This window comes from Ipomoea nil, unplaced genomic scaffold, assembly GCF_001879475.1.
Source record: "Ipomoea nil cultivar Tokyo-kokei standard unplaced genomic scaffold, Asagao_1.1 scaffold2791, whole genome shotgun sequence".
Classification (NCBI taxonomy): domain Eukaryota; kingdom Viridiplantae; phylum Streptophyta; class Magnoliopsida; order Solanales; family Convolvulaceae; genus Ipomoea; species Ipomoea nil.
This window is the reverse complement of record NW_017619219.1, coordinates 2,231,907-2,252,000: the sequence shown is the minus strand read 5'-3', so window position 1 is coordinate 2,252,000 and position 20,094 is coordinate 2,231,907. Positions and strand designations below refer to the sequence as shown.

General features: G+C 41.4%; 1 protein-coding gene across 1 annotated transcript; it reads right to left on the bottom strand.

Moving 5' to 3' along the window:
• Positions 1-375: 375 nt before the first annotated feature.
• LOC109157625 lies at positions 376-1,248 on the bottom strand. Its single transcript, XM_019305477.1, has one exon. It carries the CDS (start codon positions 1,246-1,248, stop codon positions 376-378), a length of 873 nt encoding a protein of 290 aa, XP_019161022.1.
• Between the last annotated feature and the right edge of the window lie 18,846 nt (positions 1,249-20,094).

The window sequence follows — 20,094 nt, the reverse complement described above, 5'->3', positions numbered from 1 at the left end:
GAGTAACCGGTTACTACCACATCAACTGGTTCGTCCCATAGTAGCGTTAGGCCACCACTATTCCCTACTGCGTCGATAGTGAGTAAATTTGCAAACCCCAACTTTATTCTTATTGGTTCCATCTTATTGTTTATTAGAAATGTCTTCATCAAAACAAGATCTTCGGCCTCTTATCACGGACAAGGTCCGCCAGAACGCGAACTGCCGTTGGATTGCCGAGCCCACGACAATTCCATGACAGGATACTCATGGCGGAGCAAGCCCGCCTCCCTCCCGTTTTTTGAAATTGTTACCTCGCAGTCCATGACCACAGTATCCCCATCCTCCACTCGTCTCCTCCTCTGCTCCCCAACTGTAACCTCAGGCAGTGCACCATCACCCTCTCCCCCCCCCCCCTCCCGTGGGTCTGGCGGAGGATAAAGAGTCAAAGGTAGCCGCATTCCACTTCAACCGCTCAGATGTCGATTCCAGCAGTATCCAAGGCTTGCCATTGCCCGTCACTCCTCTTCTGTTGCCCGCCCTTAGCCAGGCCCTATATGGCTTCTCCGCCCCATCATCGGTCGTTAAGTACTTATGGCAAAATTTATCACCGTGACCTATTATCCCGCACAAGAAGCAGAATGTCGGCAGACGCTCATACTTGAAATCAATTAACACCCACCCACTATTATCCCTCTTCAAATTCATCTGTTTCCTGATCGGCTTTGCTACATCAATCGGCACCTGCACTCGATAGAATTTCCTTATGGTGCCGTCAAAATTCCTCTCATCAGTCTTTATACAGGCACCCAGAAAAGATCCTATTGTTGTCACGACAGTCTCCGATCGAAACCCTGACGTCAACGCGTGTATTTGCACCCAAAACTCAACATGAGTAAGCGGGACCGATGCCGGGTCCTGCCCTGGGGGTACCATCTTCATGATGAGTAGGGATCGCTCAAAAGTCCAGGGGCCTTGTTCAATTATCCGTGTAACGTCCTTCTCATGGTAAAACCTAAACAGATACTTGCGAGGCTCTAGCTCCCTCATGTTCACTCCCATTACCGGCCTCCACACGGCAGCCATTGTATCATGGAAGAGCGGAAGCCGGATTGTTTTGTTTGTAACCAACCGTCCCACGGCATAATATGCGCCCTCCACCTCCGCTTGGTCCTCTGGGGCGATCGGCAACTGTACCGCTACGTCATCATCATCAACGTCGACTAGGGTTAAGTTGGCACACATAGATGCGACATCAGAGTCGGCCATGCTGCAGGGTGATTAGTCGTGACGATGATCTCCGGTGTCAAACTAGGGTTTTTGGCGTAAAGAATGGCAGCGGCAAACAAACTTATCAAAAACTAGGCTCGCGAAAGTGGCGAGAGGAAAACATCACATTATGTTCACTAACTTAACTATTATAAAAACTAAATTATAAATAATAATAACATTGTTATCACAATAAATTAATTATTAATAAATGTTTAAAAAACAACACTTACAAACAGATGCGAAGCTAAAAATTTGAATACAAAGCATATGATTTAAAAATAATTTGTATAAAAAATCTGAATAGAAAGCATATATATATATATATATATATATATATATATATATATATATATATATATATATATATATATATATATATATGATTTTAAAATAGTTTGAATAAACTTTCCTATTTCCTCTTCTTTCTCTTTTCTAAGAGGGAGAGAGAGCCGCGAGAGTGTGGTAGAAGAAGAAGAAGTTGTGGGCTTTGTTTGTTGAGCTTTGGATCATCTTTCACCATGCCTAGAAGGTCAAGTTTGGCTAGAAAAGGGGAATGGGTGGATGCCCACTACCTTGTGCTTGAAGGTAAAGCTTTTGATCCGGAATCTTTTCCAAGTTCCTTGTTGGATTTGCTTAAGTTTCAAGGTTTGTTGGATGGTTTTCTTGCCATAAGGGCCGAGACTTACCCGAGTTTGGTGAAAGAGTTTTACCGTCACATGGTGGTGACGAAGGAAGGTGAAAGGCTTGAGATCACCTCTAAGGTGAGAGGTGTGAAGGTTGTGTTGTCTAAGAAGAGGTTAGCTCAGTTGTTGAGTTTTTCTGCTACCGAAGTGGCTCAGTACAGTGGTCATTCTTGGATTAGTACGGATACCATGGGGTACCGTGACTATTTGAGCTATCTGTTTGGCCGTACGAGTGGTTTCACTCAAGCTTCGAGGCCGGAAAAGAAGTGGTTGTTTGCGGAACAAAGGATCTTGGTTATGTTGGTGTCAGATTGTTTGTTGCCTAACAACAACAAGAGCAGTTTGTTGGGTAAGTTGGAGTGTACCTTTGCTTTCTATTTGAAGAATATGGTTAAGTTCAATCTGCCTGCTTTGATGATGCAACACATGGTGTTTTGCCGGGATCACAACCGGAAGAGTTTGCCGTATGGCATGGTGTTAAGTTGGATTTTGGTTAAGAAAGGTGTTACTGTGGATGGTTGTCCCTCGAAGGCTTTGGGAAATATGGTGTTGGATACCGCCAATCTCCGAAGTTGTAATCTTTTTCTGTTGGATAGTGGTGAGTACATCACGCTTGAAGAGGTTGCTAGGAAAGCACCTATTGAGAGAGCAGAGTTAGCTGCTGAGCTTGAGATTCATGCCGGGAAGTTGAGCCTTGCAGTCCAGAGTTTGGGTGGTGACGAAGAAGTTGAGGAAGAAGCGGATCAGGAAGAAGAAGAAGGGGCACCGGAGACCGCTGAAGTAAGTGAATTAGACGGTGAGGAACGCCGTAGAAGGGAAGAAGTTCGCACCAAGAGAGGGCAGGATGTCGCCTCTTTGCTTCGTCAGCAGAACAGTTTGATCGCCGAGGGTTTTGCATTTGTGAGGTCACAGTTTGCCGCAGTGCATCAGAGGCTTGATCGGTTTGAAGCTAGTTCTAGCCACAGAGTTGAAGCCGAAGAGGAAGAGTCTGAAGAGGCCGAAGAGTCAGAGAGTGAAGAGTTCTAGTTGTGTTGTGGTAACCCCGTTCGTTTCTTTCTCTGTTGCTTCTTAGCCTTTGTAGCTTGGTGTTTGGTTGTTGTGTGCTTTGTGTGATTGCTTGCTTTGTTTGTTGCCTTGTTGTTTAGCTAGTGTGTTAGTTGGTGTTTGGGTTAGTAGTTTAGTTCTTGGTTGTTGTCTAGAAGTTGGTTGTTGTGTTGAGGTTAGAGTTCTTGATGCCAATCTATCCATTTGTTGACCTCTTGCCTATCCTTGAATTCGTAATGTCTTTCTCTTTGCCTTGGAACCTTGTGAGAACTTTTGGAGTTTTTGACCAAAAGGGATATTCTTGGACTTCTTGTCACAATTTTGTTTCCTTGTTACCTTTCGTTCTTAATCCGTTGTACCCAAGTTTCGGGGACGAAACTTCTTTGAAGGGGGAGAGGATGTGACACCCCAAAAATCCACACTCCAAACCATGAATTAATTGAGTAATTAATTCTATTTCTTTTGAGGAATTGATTCCTAAAATCCTGATTTTTGATACTCAAGGACTAGTATTTGACTAGTCAATCCTTAAGTGGTGTTGTACCTTGTGCTTTGAGAGGAGTTCCCTTGTTCCTTACACTTTCTAAGAGTTAGTAAGGGTATCCTTGTCTTTTCACCAAGAGCTTGTTTTGTAACCTAAACCTAGAAGACTTCTTCATTTCATTCCCTTACATTTCCTAGAAAATATCTCTACCTTCTCTCTAGAAAACAAGAGTAGCTTGTTCTTCAAGCCAAAAGAAGCCTTTGTCAAGATTCCAAGTTTTGCTTCCAAGATTCAATCTTTCCTCTACTTTGGCATCTAGAAGGGTAAGATCTAAGCTTGTCTAGTCTTTTTGGTTCCATCTTAGTTGGTTTTTCTTAAAGGTTGGATCTTTATGATCTTTTGGTTTGATCTTGAAGTGGGTTTGGCTAGTGAGCTTAGTGGAGAGCTTGTTGTGGTGTAAGAAGAGTCTTTTGGTCTTCAAGAGGTAACCCATGCTCTACAAAACCTATTTTGCTTACCTATATATGATTTCTTGGCTTCTACTCGTGTTTTGCTATGAAATGTGAGAGTTTATGCATTTATCTTGTGATATTGCATATCTAGAGCTTGTGTTTAGGTTTCCTTTGTGCCATTGCTTGGGCATTTTCCTTGGTTCAAGTCATTTTGTTGTGCTTGGTGAGATTTGGCATGTTTTGGACTTGAATTTGTGTTTGGAGGAGAAAATCCCCGAAGGGATTTGTTGTGGTACAAGGACGTACCCGCGGGCGGAACGGCGGGCGGGGCACCACCCGCCGGCCTACCCGCGGGAACGTATGCCTTGTGGGTGTTGTACCCGCGGGCGGGACCACGGGTGGGGCGCTACCCGTGGGTCCACCCGCGGGGAACACAGTGATGTTGGAGTGGGATTTGTTCCCCGTGTTTCGTTTGTCTCGGTGTTTGATCTTTTGGCCTCCCGTTGTTCTTTTGTGGAACTATTTGAGCGTCTTCTTGATGTTTCGTAGGTCTAGAGCTTTTGGTAGGTATCTATGTAGGATCTTTGGTGTTGTGTATCGTGCTAAGTGTTCAACATTGTGTTTCATTGAACCGTGTGGTGTCTTGTGTGTTCCTCGGAACTATCTTGAGTTTCTTCGTTGTTGAGCTTGCTAGTTATTATCCTAATGCTAGCGTCGTTGTGTCGATGGGTGGTGACCTGTCTCTTGATTGAGTATGTTTCGTACCTATGTTGCAATCCGTTGCTTGTTTCGTGTGAGTGGTGGTGCGTGTGTGGCTTTACCTGGATTGCACGATTAGTGGTATGGGACGCTAGTCACCAAGGTATTGCAGCGGTCCTCGTGGTGGCCGTGATGTGATTTCATGGAGATGTGGCTGAGTCCACGTGTTTGGGGGATAACATTGTGTTATCCGAGCATGTGTTGCCGTGAATTGGTGGGTTTTCGTTTGTGGTTATAGGTGGGGGACGACGGTCCCGGAGGAATAAGGTTGGACTTGGCTGTACAGGGGCTTTCTGGAGGTAATGGTTGGCACCGAAGGTACAAGGTTGGGGGTAGCCATAAGGTTGGAACGGGGCATAAGGAAGGCATATCAACTCGTGATGGGTGATGTCACGAGGGCTTGTGAAGCCGTTGTTATGGTGAGTTCTCTTCTCTCGTGACGTGTGTAGTCACGGAGGCTTGTGGTGTGTTTTGGCATGTGTTGACGTTGGGTGAGTCTTTATCCTTGTGTGTGGTTAACCTTTGTGGTTTGGGGTGTGTTCCCGGTTGTGTCCTTGTGAGTGGTGAGTCTTGTGTTGTCTTTTGATCTTGGCTTTTGACTTATATATATGTATTCCGTTTCGAAAATGGTTTTCATATTATATATCTACCTATTTATGATACTTAACGGTATTGGTGGGTTACCAGCATCTTTCGCTGACCGGGCGTCGCCCCGATGTTTATCTTTGTATCTTTCAGGTGATGCGTAGTCGAGCGCGATGTCTAGAGCCGGTAGCTTAGCACCTGTATCTTTAGACAGTGTTGTTGAGACCTGTGTGCCAATGTCTTTAGATTGTTCTAGTTTTGTTGTTTTTGGGATAGTGTTACACTTGCAGATTGTCGCCGTAGCGTATACCTAGTGTGGTATACGTGGCATAACACCCCGTTTTGGATTCCTTTTATCCAGTTATCTTTTTATCTTCCGCTGTGCTAGTTTTGTGCTTGATCTGCAGGTGTTAAGACTCGTTTTAAGTAGTCTTGTTTTGGGGGGGGGGGGTGTTACAGGGCATTTTAACAAACACCTTGCCTACATTCCTTCCCGGACCTTTTTCCTCTCGGATCTAGGGCGTGGAATGAAGAATGATCAAGGGGCTCACCTAGTCTTAGCAATCTCTTGCCTAAACCTAGGAATCCAAATCATCCAAGGAGTTGGGCCCCACTCCAAGGAAGCTACAAAAGATCATCCTCCACAACAAGACATTCATAACTACAACAAACAATCATCACAATATAACAATCAATTCAAGTCAATCATCACAATAGCAATCTTCATTACAATCCTAGGACCTATCCTCATATGAACCGTGGCCATGGTCCGCCCCTCAACGGAGCTTGCCAACGGACCATGCCAAGGTCCGTTGGGTGATCTGGTGCACCATCTGTGTGCACCAGACACCTCCTTCAACACCAGTAACACAAAACCAGTGCAATCCAACACTTCTAAACCACAACAAATCAATCATAGATCATCAACAACACACAAATAGCTCAACCACAACATTTATCTAGCATTTCTACACATCTAACCACTTTTCCAACAGTTAACAGAGATCAAAATGTAGTTTGGGAGTCCATGGTTTATACCTTAGCTTGTTCTTCTTCTAGTGGGGATATCTTCCTCCTCTCTATTCAAACACTACTTCCTTCACCACCTAAACACCCCAAACAAACAATACAACAAAGCTTAAGGGTGATTCTCAGAGATTTGTAAACAAAGATGAAAACGTGAAGAAAAATATGGAATGAATGGATGAGATGAAGCTTAGAAAACCTTACTGCAAATGCTTCTTCTTCTAACTGAGAACTCAAAGGTGGAGAGGCAAGGAAAGAGATCAGGGAAAACAAATGAATAGTGAGGCTTATAAAGGGTGCAAAACCTTAGGATGATCTTCAATGATTGGTGGAGGTTAAAAGGGTAAATTGGCTTGATGTTTAAAAATATCAGACAAGGCAAAGGTGTAGAATGCTCATGGTCCACCTTGCATCATGGACCATAGTAAAAAAAAAGATGATTTTGAATAACTTGGGTCAAAATAGATTTTCTAAAAATAGTTTCTAGTTAAAACGCTTGGTTCATGTTTCACGTGTTCCTTTCCGGTTTCACTCAGATTGACTTTTTGGGCCATAACTTGGTACATAAATGTACCCAAAATTTAGGATTTTCGAAATAGAATAAATCTCGGTGTTGAATTTATTTAAAAACTTGGTTTAAAATATTTAGTTCAAACACCGTTTTCGAAATAAAATTTTGGAAGAATGAAAATGGTTATTTTGGAATTTTATAAAATAAAATTTAGAAAAATTATTTTTGGGTTGTCACATTCTACCCTCCTTAAAAGAAGTTTCGTCCTCGAAACTTAGGTTAAACAGACAGATTTTCTCAAAACGGAAGCTTTCTAAAAGATAGCCAGAATTGTAAGATTTGGCTTAGAAATTTTCTTGGAATACTTGGAAAGAATGGAATATCTAAGTATCAAACTAGCACTCAAAACTAAAGCATTAAGCAAACCTAACTACTAGATAAAGTCTACTAACTATTCCAAAACTTAATGTTTACCTTGGTTAAAGCTTCCTGGAGCACCACCTAGAGGACAGTAGTTGGGATCCCATTCGTACGGGTTCCATCTTTGAACATTTTCAATACCATATCTTTCCTCAAGAACTGCAGCCCTTTGGTCCAGATTTGCAACCCCATAGTTCACTTAGGCACTCAGATCATTAAATCTTTAATTCACCATATCATAAAGCTCATCATACGTGTGTCCTCTTGATCCTCCTTCCTGTCCCATTTGTGTTATTCTTTGAGGTACCGCAGTGCTCACACCTACATTCCCAGTTTCCATCTCTTGCTCATTTCCTGTGGTATTCCCTTCACCACCATCCTCATCAACATTACCTGCCTCGATGCCTACACTCGACCACTTCTTGCATGGTATATTCAAATTGACCACAAGTGCCATTTTCCCTTCCAATGGCATCCTAGCAATCTCCCCTAAAGTAAGGTACATGTTATTGGCAATCTGATACAAATCATAAAATCTCATGTTGGTTGCACTAAGGGTTGTTCGGGTAGTATTTCTCTTCTCTTTCAGGTAGATTCATCTTAATAAATATCCAGCTCAATACCATTCCATATGATAGATGTTTTCGGTTTCTCGTCTTCGAATAGGCTATATGCTTTAACATCAACACAGTCAAATTTATCTCAATCTGGAACCTCAAAAAATATGCCATAGTACATGCCCAACTGCCCACTTCATTAGAATTGTTCTTATAAGGAAATAAACATTCTTCTATTAGCAACACCAAGATTTTCTTCTCACCGCTTAAGGAAGATTTCTCCGGTCTAGATTCTTTTGTGAATTCCTCTCGCCTCCCGGTCATATATCTCAGATACTCAACATAACACAAATTGTGATGAGTAATCCAATCATCTCTATCATATGTATCTACACCCCTCAAAGGCAAGTCAAACCAATTAGACAACTTTTGCGGTGTTAATTCAATCTTAGTTCCCCTAACTGATGAAGTGATTATTGTAATTCCTTTCTTCATTTTGGTAGATAAATTCTCATAAAACTCTATAACCAAATCAGGATAAACTTCTTATTGAATCCTCAAAAATTTTCCTAAATACCCTTGACTTTCTAGCAAACGATTCAACTCCTCAGAGAAATACTTGGGGAAATAAGTCTTACCTCCAATAACTGAATAAGTGGAGCTTTCATGGCTACTATAAAATCCCACTTTTTCTTAATCTCAATTACAATTCTAAACTACAATTAACATAAACTAAGCAGCGGATAAACAACTTAATAAGATAACTAGTGGGAATGTCACCGCCACAACCACCACTCCGTGGTGATTGCACAGGCTAAGGGTAGAACTAGAAATAAAGATAAAATAACTAGCATCCATAAACTTAACTGAAAGTCATAAGGGGGAAAAAGACACCCCGAAGTCTACATCATCAAACGTCATCAACAACATAAGTCTAAATTCCGATAAATAACATCATAACCAAAACATTAAGAGTTTAGACTTCTATAACTACTAGACTAGTCTAACTCGTTCACTTCTCAACACTGGATGCACCTGAAAGGGGTTTTACAAACAACACATAGACAAATAGGAAAACAACCGTTAGCACGAAGCTAAGTATAACCACACTCAACCCTGTAAAGTACTATAGAATATACTTTGGAAAAACATTTGATCTCATTCATAATCAACAATCTCATCACAAAAGCAATTTAGATACATTTCAAACATTCTATATGCTTACAACCTATAGTATTAACAAGCATGCTTTAATACAAATGACTCAACAACATAGATATTCCAACACATAAACATCACAACAACATTATCAAAATGAACTCATGCTTACAAGTAATTTCATACTAATAAACCAAACGAAAGTTGTCCTCACGCTTTCAAGTTCTCATCATGCGATCGGGTTATACAATACTTCAAAATGTAACTAAAACAGTCATGCTAGATATACAATCTTGATTCATCATTCTCATTATGCAATCTCATGCAATTATCTACTCAAATGCAATCTCGTGCAATACTATACTCAAATGCAATCTCGTGCAATACTATAAATATACTCATACACTCATTTGTAAAATAGAATACTTTCTGTGGAGGTCTCATTGAGTTATAAATAACTTGCTTTCTTTCTTTCTTTTATTAGAGTCGCAATGACTCACTTCTTTCTTTCTTAGAGTCGCAATGATTCACTCTTTCTCTTTAAATGGACGAGGTAGGAACTTCACCATAGTGTGAATGAACCTATATGGGCACGGCGTCTAGCCGACCTAATACTCTGCTCGTCCACCGAACCACTCTCTTGGTTCTATGCTCAAACTCTGTGGAATCAGGTATCGAACTATTAGCGTGCACACCCCCTGACCAGGATTCCAAGCTTGGCGGGCAGTTTCCAACCTCATAACGTGGGAATACACCGCGTTACATATACTGGGACCGCAATGTCCATAAAATCATCCGAGAGGACATAGTCCAAACGGGGTCCTCCAAAACCTCACCGATATAGATAATATATAAATATATCTCTCATGCACCAAACTTATGCATGCCACAACTCAACAACTTCTCAAATGCATCACAAAATGATATATCACATGCTTATGGATTTTGAAAGTAATACTTGGGCTCACGTTGGCCACTTATGCACTTTTTAAAACATGATATACTTGAGATGCAAAAATACTCTACAACATGCTCCAAATCCATGTATATAAATCATAAAATTCTCAAGAATACGATATCATGCTCGGTTTGCAACTTGTCAAATTCTATATATTTCTATCATCAAATTATACTTCAAATCCCATTAATCAAAAAACAAATTCTAATCATGCTTTTCTAATAAGTCATATTCTCAAAGTGATCATGCTTCTCTACTCACACTTAAATAATCATTAGGCAACCAAAGCATAGCATTTCTCATAACAGTGGGCTTCAAAAACATATACTGTGTAGCAAAACATATACTGTCGAGACGGCCCCGAGGTACCGAGCCACAAGGGGCCGTGACACCTGGCCCGAAACGACACGTATCTAAGCCACAAGGGCCACTACATAGAATATACTCAGAACATACTCAGGGACCTAGGGGCGGGGCTCCTCATGAGCCACCCCCTAAAGCCGTAGCAAAGCCGGGCCTAGGCAACGACCCTCTTCTAGGGCCGTGCCCTAGGCCCGGTTGGCCCCGGCTCTAGCCGGCGGCCCCCTTGATGGGCCGCAGCTAGGGCCGTTACAATAGTCTGGTGCACACATAGTGTGCACCAGATATATTGTTTAATTTCATCTGCAAAACACATTTCAAGCAAGTCCAAAACATTATCAACACATCAAAGACAAATACTAGATCACTTCCTAGCTCAAACACAACAAAAATCCACCATTTCTACTCATTTCTACTCAAAATAATAGGCTTCACAGAGCCAAATATCAAAGATGGAGTCCATGGGGTTATACCTTTGTAGATTCCTCCTATTTGTTTGGATTCCACCTTCTTCCCAAGCTAGCTACACCCTCCCTCACCTCCTAAACATCTCAAACAAACCATACAACAACCTTAAGACTAAGTTCTCAGAGATGGAAGCTAGAAAGGAAGCTAGAAGATATGAAATGCTAAGATGAGCTATGAAACTTACTGTGATTTTTCTTGGATTTCTTGTAGAGCTTTTGGGGAGGAAGACAAGGTTGGGAATCAATAGGCAAAGTTTGATTGCTTTCTTATTTATAGGGGCACTAAACCCTAGGAGAATCCACAATGATTGGTGGAGTGTAAATATGGAAAAAGATTGGCTGAAGAATGCATCAGGCAAAGGCTTTTGGGAGCTTGTGGTTCACCTAGCAACATGGACCCAAGGGCTAGAATTGCTATTTTAAAATACTTTGGGGTTAAAAAGGAATTTTCTAAAAGAGTTCTCTAGATGAACACTTGTTCAAGGCTTCTCAGGATTCTCTCGGTCTAACTCAGATTGGTTTCTCAGTTTAAAACTTGGTATGCGAAGTACCCGAAAATTTAGGATTTTGGATTAAAAAGAAATTTTGGTGTTGAATTAATTTAAAATGTGTCCAAAATAATTTATTCAAACACCAATTGATCGCAAAAATTTTTAATGGAGTGAAAATGGCTATTTTGGAATTTCTTAAAATTGGATTTATAAAATAAAATTTTGGATTGTTACAGCTACTCTCTCCCACATGTTGCTTTCCTTTACCCATTTGATTCCAAGAGCTCATTGAACTTGAGAGTGGTTGAAATTGAGTAGATGAACCAATTGGTATTTTTCTAGCACTTATGAGATGTTGGAGAATGATACCTTGAAATTTCTAGAAGCAAAGATGAAGATTAGAAGGAGTTGGAATTTTTGAAGTGTTGAGGCAGTGTGTAACACCCCACTTTTCTTAAACTTATTTAACAAACTTAACCTTGAAAGGTAAGCTAAGGCTGTAACACCCTATGTTACGACCTTCAAATCTAAATTAATTATTAAATTGATTCCCGTTAATTAAAATAATTAAAAGGGATTTAATCCAATTATTATTCTCTTAATTAATTCAGGCGGTCCGCAATGAATCGTGGACCTTTGCCTGAACTAAGAACATTAAGCCCATAGTGAATAAGGAAAGTGGGCCTTATTATTCAAACTCTGAATATGTTTTCCTTAAACATATAAATAGAGGATTAGGAAGTAGATAGAACCCTTCCTCACCTCCCTCTCACTCGAAAATACTCTCAGGTAATGCAACAAGAAAATGACTTTTAAAACAAATATGAGTTTTGAAAATAATACTTAGGCTCACTTTGGCCACTTATGTATTTTAAAACATGGTATGCTCAAATATGCACTTTACTGTAGAATGAACTTCAGTTATCCTTTCACTGTGGATTCTCAACAATTCTATAAACATGTTCAGAAATCATAATTTAGCAATTCTTCATTGGCAAACACTTAGCAAGCATTCAACATGTTCTTGAACTCAAAATGCTCAACATATTCTTATTTACTGTAAACATGCTCTGTAAACTGTAATATTCTTGGCAAAATTCTCAACAAGTCATAATAGACATCTACGCATGCTTTTCTAGCAAAACTTAACAAATATCGATCATCTTTCATTATCTAACAATCATATAATTTGTCATTGTAACACCCCGTGTTACGGATCCTAAAACCAACTGATTAATTGATTAATTAATTAATAACCCAGGAGAAAGAATAAACTATAATGGTTAATTAGGGAAAAAGGCCACCATAGCCCATGGGCCCAATTGTATAAACCCAACCCCTAAACCCAATAGGAATAAACTCTAAATAAACCCTTGGATCTATAAATAGGGAACTTAGGGAGCACCTAGAACCCCCTCCCACACGCCTAAACGCCCCATCGCCCCAGGAGAGCTCCAAGAATTCCCTTAGAGGAAATCAAGAAAGCAAGAAAGCTTAAAGAAAGATCCTTCATAGCCAAGGAATTAATTAAGGCTAAGAGGTAACCCATGTCTCAACAAAACCTATTTTCATAGCTATGATTTCCCCTTAGGGTTTCCCCCATATTGTTGTAAATGGCGATTGATGATGATTATTATTGATGTCGATATAATGATTCCATGAGGAATCTTGATAATCTTGATATTGGGAGTTTCTTGATAATTATGATGTTCTTGATGATTAATTGGGGTTTTGATGATTATGTGTTGTTCTTGATAATTATGATGCTTTTGATGATTAATTGGTATCCTTGATGATTATGTGTTGTTCCTACCGAATCTTGCAATTAGAAGACGAATTGTATTCTTGTTGATATAAAAGTGATTAGAACCCTAGGTTGTATCGTATGATATTATTCTTGGATTATCGGGTGGGGAAATCGCATGTTTGGGTGTTGATTATGCATGATAGGTTAGATGCCGTTCGTTTCTCGTATTTGATCCGTTAATTGTCTACGTGTTGTCGTTAATTGCGTTGTAAAGTGTCTAAGCATGGTTTCGGGTTCCACAACGGTTCCCGGGGCGAAAAGTGATGAAAAGAGTCAGTGGGGGGTAGGTGGGGGTAGGGGACCCGCCACCTACCCGTGGCAACTCCGGGCAGTTCCGGCAGCGGGCAGCCGGCGGGCGGGCAGCTGCCCGCCGGGCACCCGCTGCCCGGAACAGTGATGGCCGGCGGGCATCCGGCGGGTGGACCCCCACCCACCGGCTACCCGCTGGATTCTTCCCTCCCTCGGGACCCCGGCTTCCCCGTTTGATGTTTCCCCGATCCCCGTGGTGTCCCAACGGACCCCGTTTGTCGTGCCTATGTCTAGTTTGGTATTTCGGGTACCGTTCGTAGGTTTATGAGTCGATTATATTGCATGCTAGTTGAATTGGTATCCCGTTGACCTAGGTGGATGAAGTATGAACCCCTTAGGACTATTCTTAGTTGGTGATGGTTCACGCATAGGTTTATTTATACGTTTATTCCCCTTCCCAACGTGTAATGTGGGTTGTATGTGCTTGCTATGTGTTATGTGTGCGTGTTTCCCCAATTCGGTTGCGATCGGATTGGTTATTCCTGAGCTGCGGTTCAGAAGCCGGCTACAGTCAGATGGGAATTCCTGGCTGCAGTCGGATGACGGTATCCTGGGCTGCGGTCCAGAAGCTGGTTGTAGTCAGATGGGAATTCCTGGCTGCAATCAGATGACATTTTCCCGAGCTGCGGTTCGGAGGCTGGCTGTAGTCAGATGGGAATTCCTGGCTACAGTCAGATTACACATTCTTATGAGCTGCGGTTCATCGGTCGGTTGCGATCGACCCCTCCGTGTTGCGATACGGGGCAGGGTGCTGCGGGGCCGTGTCAGAGCTATATGCGCTGACCCTCATGTATGGGCATGCGATTGGTCCTGTGGCGCCAACAAAGTGTGCTATGTGTTGTGATATGGATGAGTGGTGATCATGAGTGTCTTGGGGGATGTGACTATGGGATTTATGTTGGGGATTGTTCATGTTGGGTTATGATCATTGTTTATGCTCTGCCTTATCTGTTGTGAACTGCATATGCTCGTTATAACTGTTGCTTGTGTCTGGCCTTATCTGTCGAGTCATTCCCGGTTTTAAAGCTAGAGTTCGTAGGACATATTCTCATGCTCAAAATGGTTTTCGTATATCTATATATATATATATATATATATATATATATATATATATATATATATATATATATCTCTATATGTATTGTATTTCAACGCGTTGGAGTGGGTTACCAGCATCTCTCGCTGAACAGATATATTTGGCTTTCAGGCACAGAAGAATAAGTCACTGGAGAGCGCTAGTACTCGGAACGTAGAAGTAGTTAGTCCCCTGTCGGCCTGCGTGCCATATTATGCATTTACATTATTGAGGATATTAGTTAGTTAGCCTGTGCACCTGGGTTCTCCAGCTCAGGTGTGGCATAGCACCCCGTACACTTGTATTATGTTTTGGGATTGATGAGATAATACCTTTATTTTATAAGTTTTAAATGTCTTGAAAATCTGGGGTGTTACAGTCATACTTCTCAAATAAATAGCCAAGAGCCAACACTAACATTTTCAATCACTGCAAATGTTCTCTGACAAATTCTGTAGCATTCTCCTTCACAATTTCTATCACAAAAAGCTCAATTCTGCTCCAAAATCAAAGAAATCAACATTTATTCGTGCGTCATGACGACCCCGAGTGTCCGAGCCTCAAGGGCCCGCGAGTCCCGGTCCGAAACGACACGTAGCTGAGCCACAAAGGGCCCGACCACTACACAACTTCTGCTTGGCGGAGCTCTCGGCGGGACTTGGGATGCCCCGTCTCTTGGCTCCGTCGTTTCACGGCTTAGGGCAACGGCCCACACCAGGGGCTGTGCCCTGGGGCCGCCTTCTCATGGAGCTGGCCAACGGTTCCCTACTAGGGCCGTTGGCTAGGCTTGTGAGTCTACCTGGTGCACACTGCCTTGTGCACCAGATGGTTCCTTTCACCTGTAATAATTATTTCAAGCATTCTAACACTTCCAAAACCTTAACAACACATCATAGATCAACAATAGATCACTTAATAACTCAAACACTTCAATAATCTAGCATTTCTACACATTTCTACCACAAAAATAGTCTTCACAGAGTCTAATATAGCTTTGGGAGTCCATGGGGTTATACCTTTGTAGATTTCCTCCTTTGAGCTGGGATTCCACCTTCTACCCAAGCTAACTACACCCTCCTTCACCTCCTAAACATCTCAAACAAACCATACAAAACTTAAGACTAGAACCTCAGAGAAGGGATGAGAGTTAGAAGAAATGAATGGCTAGGATTGAATGAAGAGGGATGGTGAAACTTACTGTGTTGCCTCTTGATCTTGTAGAGCTCAAAATGTGGGAAGCAAAGAGTGGAATCAAGAGGCAAATGTCTGATAGTATTCTTATTTAAAGAGGCACAAAACCCTAAGATGATCTCTCATGATTGGTGGAGGGTATAAAGGTAAAGCTTGGCTAAAAGTTTGTATCAGAAAAAGTTTTCGATGGCTTGTGGTCCACCATGCTTCATGAACCAATGCTAGAATCAAGATTTAAACTAGTTTGGGGTCGAAAATGAATTTCTCAAAAAGACTTTTAGATAAACACTTGTTTTAGGCTTCTCAGATTTCTCCCGGTTTCACTCAGAAGGGTTTTTCAGTTCAAAACTTGGTACCGCAATGTAACCGAAAATCTAGGATTTTAGATTTAAACCATGTCTTGGTGTTGAATTTATTTAAAAGTGGCCCAAAATAATTTATTCAAACACTGATTTCATCGCAAAAATTTTTATAGAGTGAAAAATGGCTATTTTGGAATTTCTTAAAACCGAATTTATAAAAATTAAATTTTGAGTTGTCACATAGTGAGTTGTTCGAAGAAAGCAGAGGAGGAAGAAAGGGTTTCTGCAATCTTAATTTGGGGAAAAACTGAGAAAAGACAAAAATGGCCTTGGTGGGGCTTGGTCACGGTGCTTCACACGCTCCGCCACCATGGTCCGCTGCATGGCCCTGGTTACGGCCTAGATCATGGACCACAACGGGGTCCGTTGTCACGTTCCGTTCCAGTAACGGTCCCTGCCGTGTTCCGCGTCCACGCTCCGCCTCAGGTCTTCAGTTCGAACTCTCCAAGCAACACAATCACACTTGTCCCCAACTTTGTCTTTCCTTAATGAAGTCAAAATCGCAAGTGGTCCCCGACTTTGGAAATCTCAAATCCTAAGTCAAAATTTGACTTTTCCAAATTCTTTTCGTGTTCTTTCGGTCCAACTTAACTTAAATTAAATCCTTGTCCAATTCATCCCCGACACTTATCAATCTTTCTCGTTTCCATTTTAACCTCGAGGATTTAGTCACTACTTTTCGTAAGCTAACTTCTCGATTTAAATTCTAATTGTTTCTCAATAATTTCAATCACACTAGTATCTATCTTGTTCTTATTAGGATTTCACTTACCTATTCTTGGTACCATTTACCGAGAATTCCAAAATTATTTCTAACAAAGTCTTAAGTCTCAAAATCCTAAGCAAGTCAAGATTGCACCAAATTTTCCAATCACATAACAAACAAGAAGCTAAGTATAAACATTAACACTTAATCCAATTTTGAATGTTACCTTGTTCGAGATTGCGCCCCCCAGCTTGTGATTTTCCCATCACCATGATTCTTCCCGAACCAGCTCCGCTCGGACATCCTTGATTGGACCCTCCACGTCCTTGATTACCATTTCGGTGTGGACCACCTCCTGTAGGGTTCCCACGACCCATACCTCGATTCGGCGCTTGGTTAAACTTGCCTCTCGACGGCTGATTCTGTGTCATGTTAGTAGATCTCTCCATCTTCGGGTACCAACAAGTAGCAGTTCTTTGCCCCGGAATTTCGCAGTTGTAGCATATGATGGGTACGCCTTCAAACGTAGTCCGAGGGTGATCCCTACCACACCTCACACAAGCAATGCTCCTGACATTATATAGCCCTCCAGTTCCAAATCCCTGTCCCATACTCGGGTTCCTCCTCTCCACACTTCGATTGTCATTCCTTGGCACGGGATTGAATCGGTGTCCCTTTCTCGATTGTGAGTCATTCCCCTCACTCTACTTCTTTGGTCCATTCATAGCAGCTCGGTGCAATTGTTGAATCCTTGAGTGTCCGGCAGCTGCGTCATAGTCTTCATCCAGTGTGGAAAACTTCGTAGCAGTAAAGAGCTTCCGAGCATTATAATAGAGTCCACGGACGAACTTTCAGTCCTTACTGGCCTCGTCAGGTGCTAAGGTGGGAGCAAATCGTGACAATGCCACAAAGCGGGCATGATACTCTTGTTCAGTCAGGCTTCCTTTCTCCAGATGCAAGAATTCCTCGTACTTGGCGGCCTTGACATGCTCCGGGTAAAACCTCTCTCTCAAGGCAATCTTGAACATATCCCAATCGAAGTCCTCCTTCTCCATATGTGTCGGACCCTCCATCTCCCACCAGTGGTCAGCCTCATCTTGCAGGTAGTACACAGCGGTCTCCACACGTTGGTCTTGCGGACAGTTAACGACGTTAAACAACTTGTCAAACGTCCGGATTCAACCCTCTAGGATCTCAGGGTCCTCCTGGCCCAAATAACTCGGCGGATTGGCGCCCCATGATCTTCCTTGATACATCTCCCCCACCGCTGTTCCCATTCATTACAACGGTTCCAATAGTCTGGGTCAATTGTGTCAACTGACGGAGGCTCTCAGTCAGGTCTGTGCAAGACGAAGCTCCAGCTCCTTCAGAACGAGGAGTCTCTTCTCTAACTCTTATTCTCGGTGGCATTATGTGAGCCCTTTACACAGTCAGAACAGGTCAGCTCGGTTAGTACATCTAAGAACTAACTACTTCTAACTTCTATTTTATCAAGTAAGGCTCACAACAAGTAAAGCACAAAACAAGAAACAAGTATAAGCTCATATACTTTTCACATTAGAAACTTAGTCAAAACTTTCACAAAACTTCACTTTCAAACTTTAACTTTTAAAGAAAAGCAAACTATACTTTAAACACATTGAAAAAGCACATAAACAAATAAGCAAGCGTAAGAAACTCACAATCTCACCGCGTTCCTAACTGGAATACTTAAAGAAACTTCCTATCCTTGGAATTCTTACACTTAACTGCTTAACTTAAAGTCTTTCTCACCTTAAATCTTACAACTTAGAGTTCACTTCCTTAAATTGTCCATCCTAGTACTTCCACTTAGGTCTCCTATACTCAATCTTAAGGTTCAGTCTTCCTAAACTCCGCGGTTCGTACTGCTCTGGGTAACACCCCACTTTTCTTAATCTAAATCTCAATTACTTAACTTAACAAGGTAAGTTGAACAAGAATTAAAAGAAAGATATAAAACTTAAATCAACCAAAACCAACCAACGGGTGTTACCGCCGCAGTCACCACCCAAGGTGACTGCACAGGCTACTAATGGAATAAACTAAGACAAATCAAACTTCATTAAAAACATCCTTAAAACATGGGGGAACAGACCCCGGTGTCCAGCACCAACAAAACGATAAGTCTAAGTCACTAATCATCAAACATCAAAAGTCAACAATAGTATCTAGCATCACAAGTTCAACAGTAGAATCTAACTAGAAACTACTAACTCATAATCACGCACTACAACTAAACTCGTGCGCTCTCAGTTACTGGGCCCACCTGGAAGGGGTTATAAAAACAAGTAGAAAATAAACCCGTTAGCAAATTAATGCTAAGTATAAAACCACTCAACCCTCTAAAATACAATAGATATAGATTTTGAAAATCATTTGGCAAGTTCACATAATCTCAAACGCTTTCAACACTTAAACAACAATCTCAACATACTCATAATCAATTCTAAATGCTTGCAACCTATACAACAATTAATCAACACATAATCATGCTTTCTCAAGTACTCAACTTAACACAACTCTCATGCTTCAACAAATACAACTAAACATAGCTCAATATACAACCTCATGCTATCATGCTAGACAGTAAGCAATCTCAAAGCTAACATGCCAACTCAACAATCAATAACAAGTTGCACATCTCAACATACTATAAATGCAACACATGCAAGTCAAGTGAAAGGAAAAGCCATGATGCTGTAAGTATAAATATATACTCTCACTCTAAAAAGTGTATACTTTTCTTTGGAGGTTTCGGTTGAGTCACAATGACCCGCTTTTCTCTTCTTTCTCTTTGAGTCTCTTGAATCACTTTCTCTTCTTTAATCGCGAGCGAGGTAGGAACTTCACCATGTCTGAATGGACCCGTCGGGGCTCGGCATCTAGCCGGTCTAACCTCAATCTCGCCCACGGAACCACTCTCTGGGTTCTATACTCAATCTCTGTGGAATCAGGTACCGTACTTGTCAATGTGCCCTAACCAGGATTCCAAGCCCGTCGGGTAGTATCCAACCTAGTAACTAGGGAATATCAACCAAGTTACTTCATAAAATCTTTCGGTTCGCAATGTCCAATTTTTTCTCAAACATTCTTTCTTTCTCTTTTCTTCCGAAAGGACATAGTCCTAACGGGCCTCCGAAAATACTATTTGCCTCACAATAGATAGTATATAGATATCTCATGCCACAAACTCTATTTATGCAAGCTCAAGCACAAATATTCTCAACCAACTTCTCTTTCTCACAACTTTGGAAATCGAATATCATGCAACTTCTCAATGCAAATAGATAAATGATTTTCCAAAATAGATATAGGTTTTTGAAATAGAACTTAGGCTTACTTAGACCCAATAATGCACTTTACTCAAATGAAATGCAAAACAAGCCCTTTACTGTAAAACATACTCACATTCATATT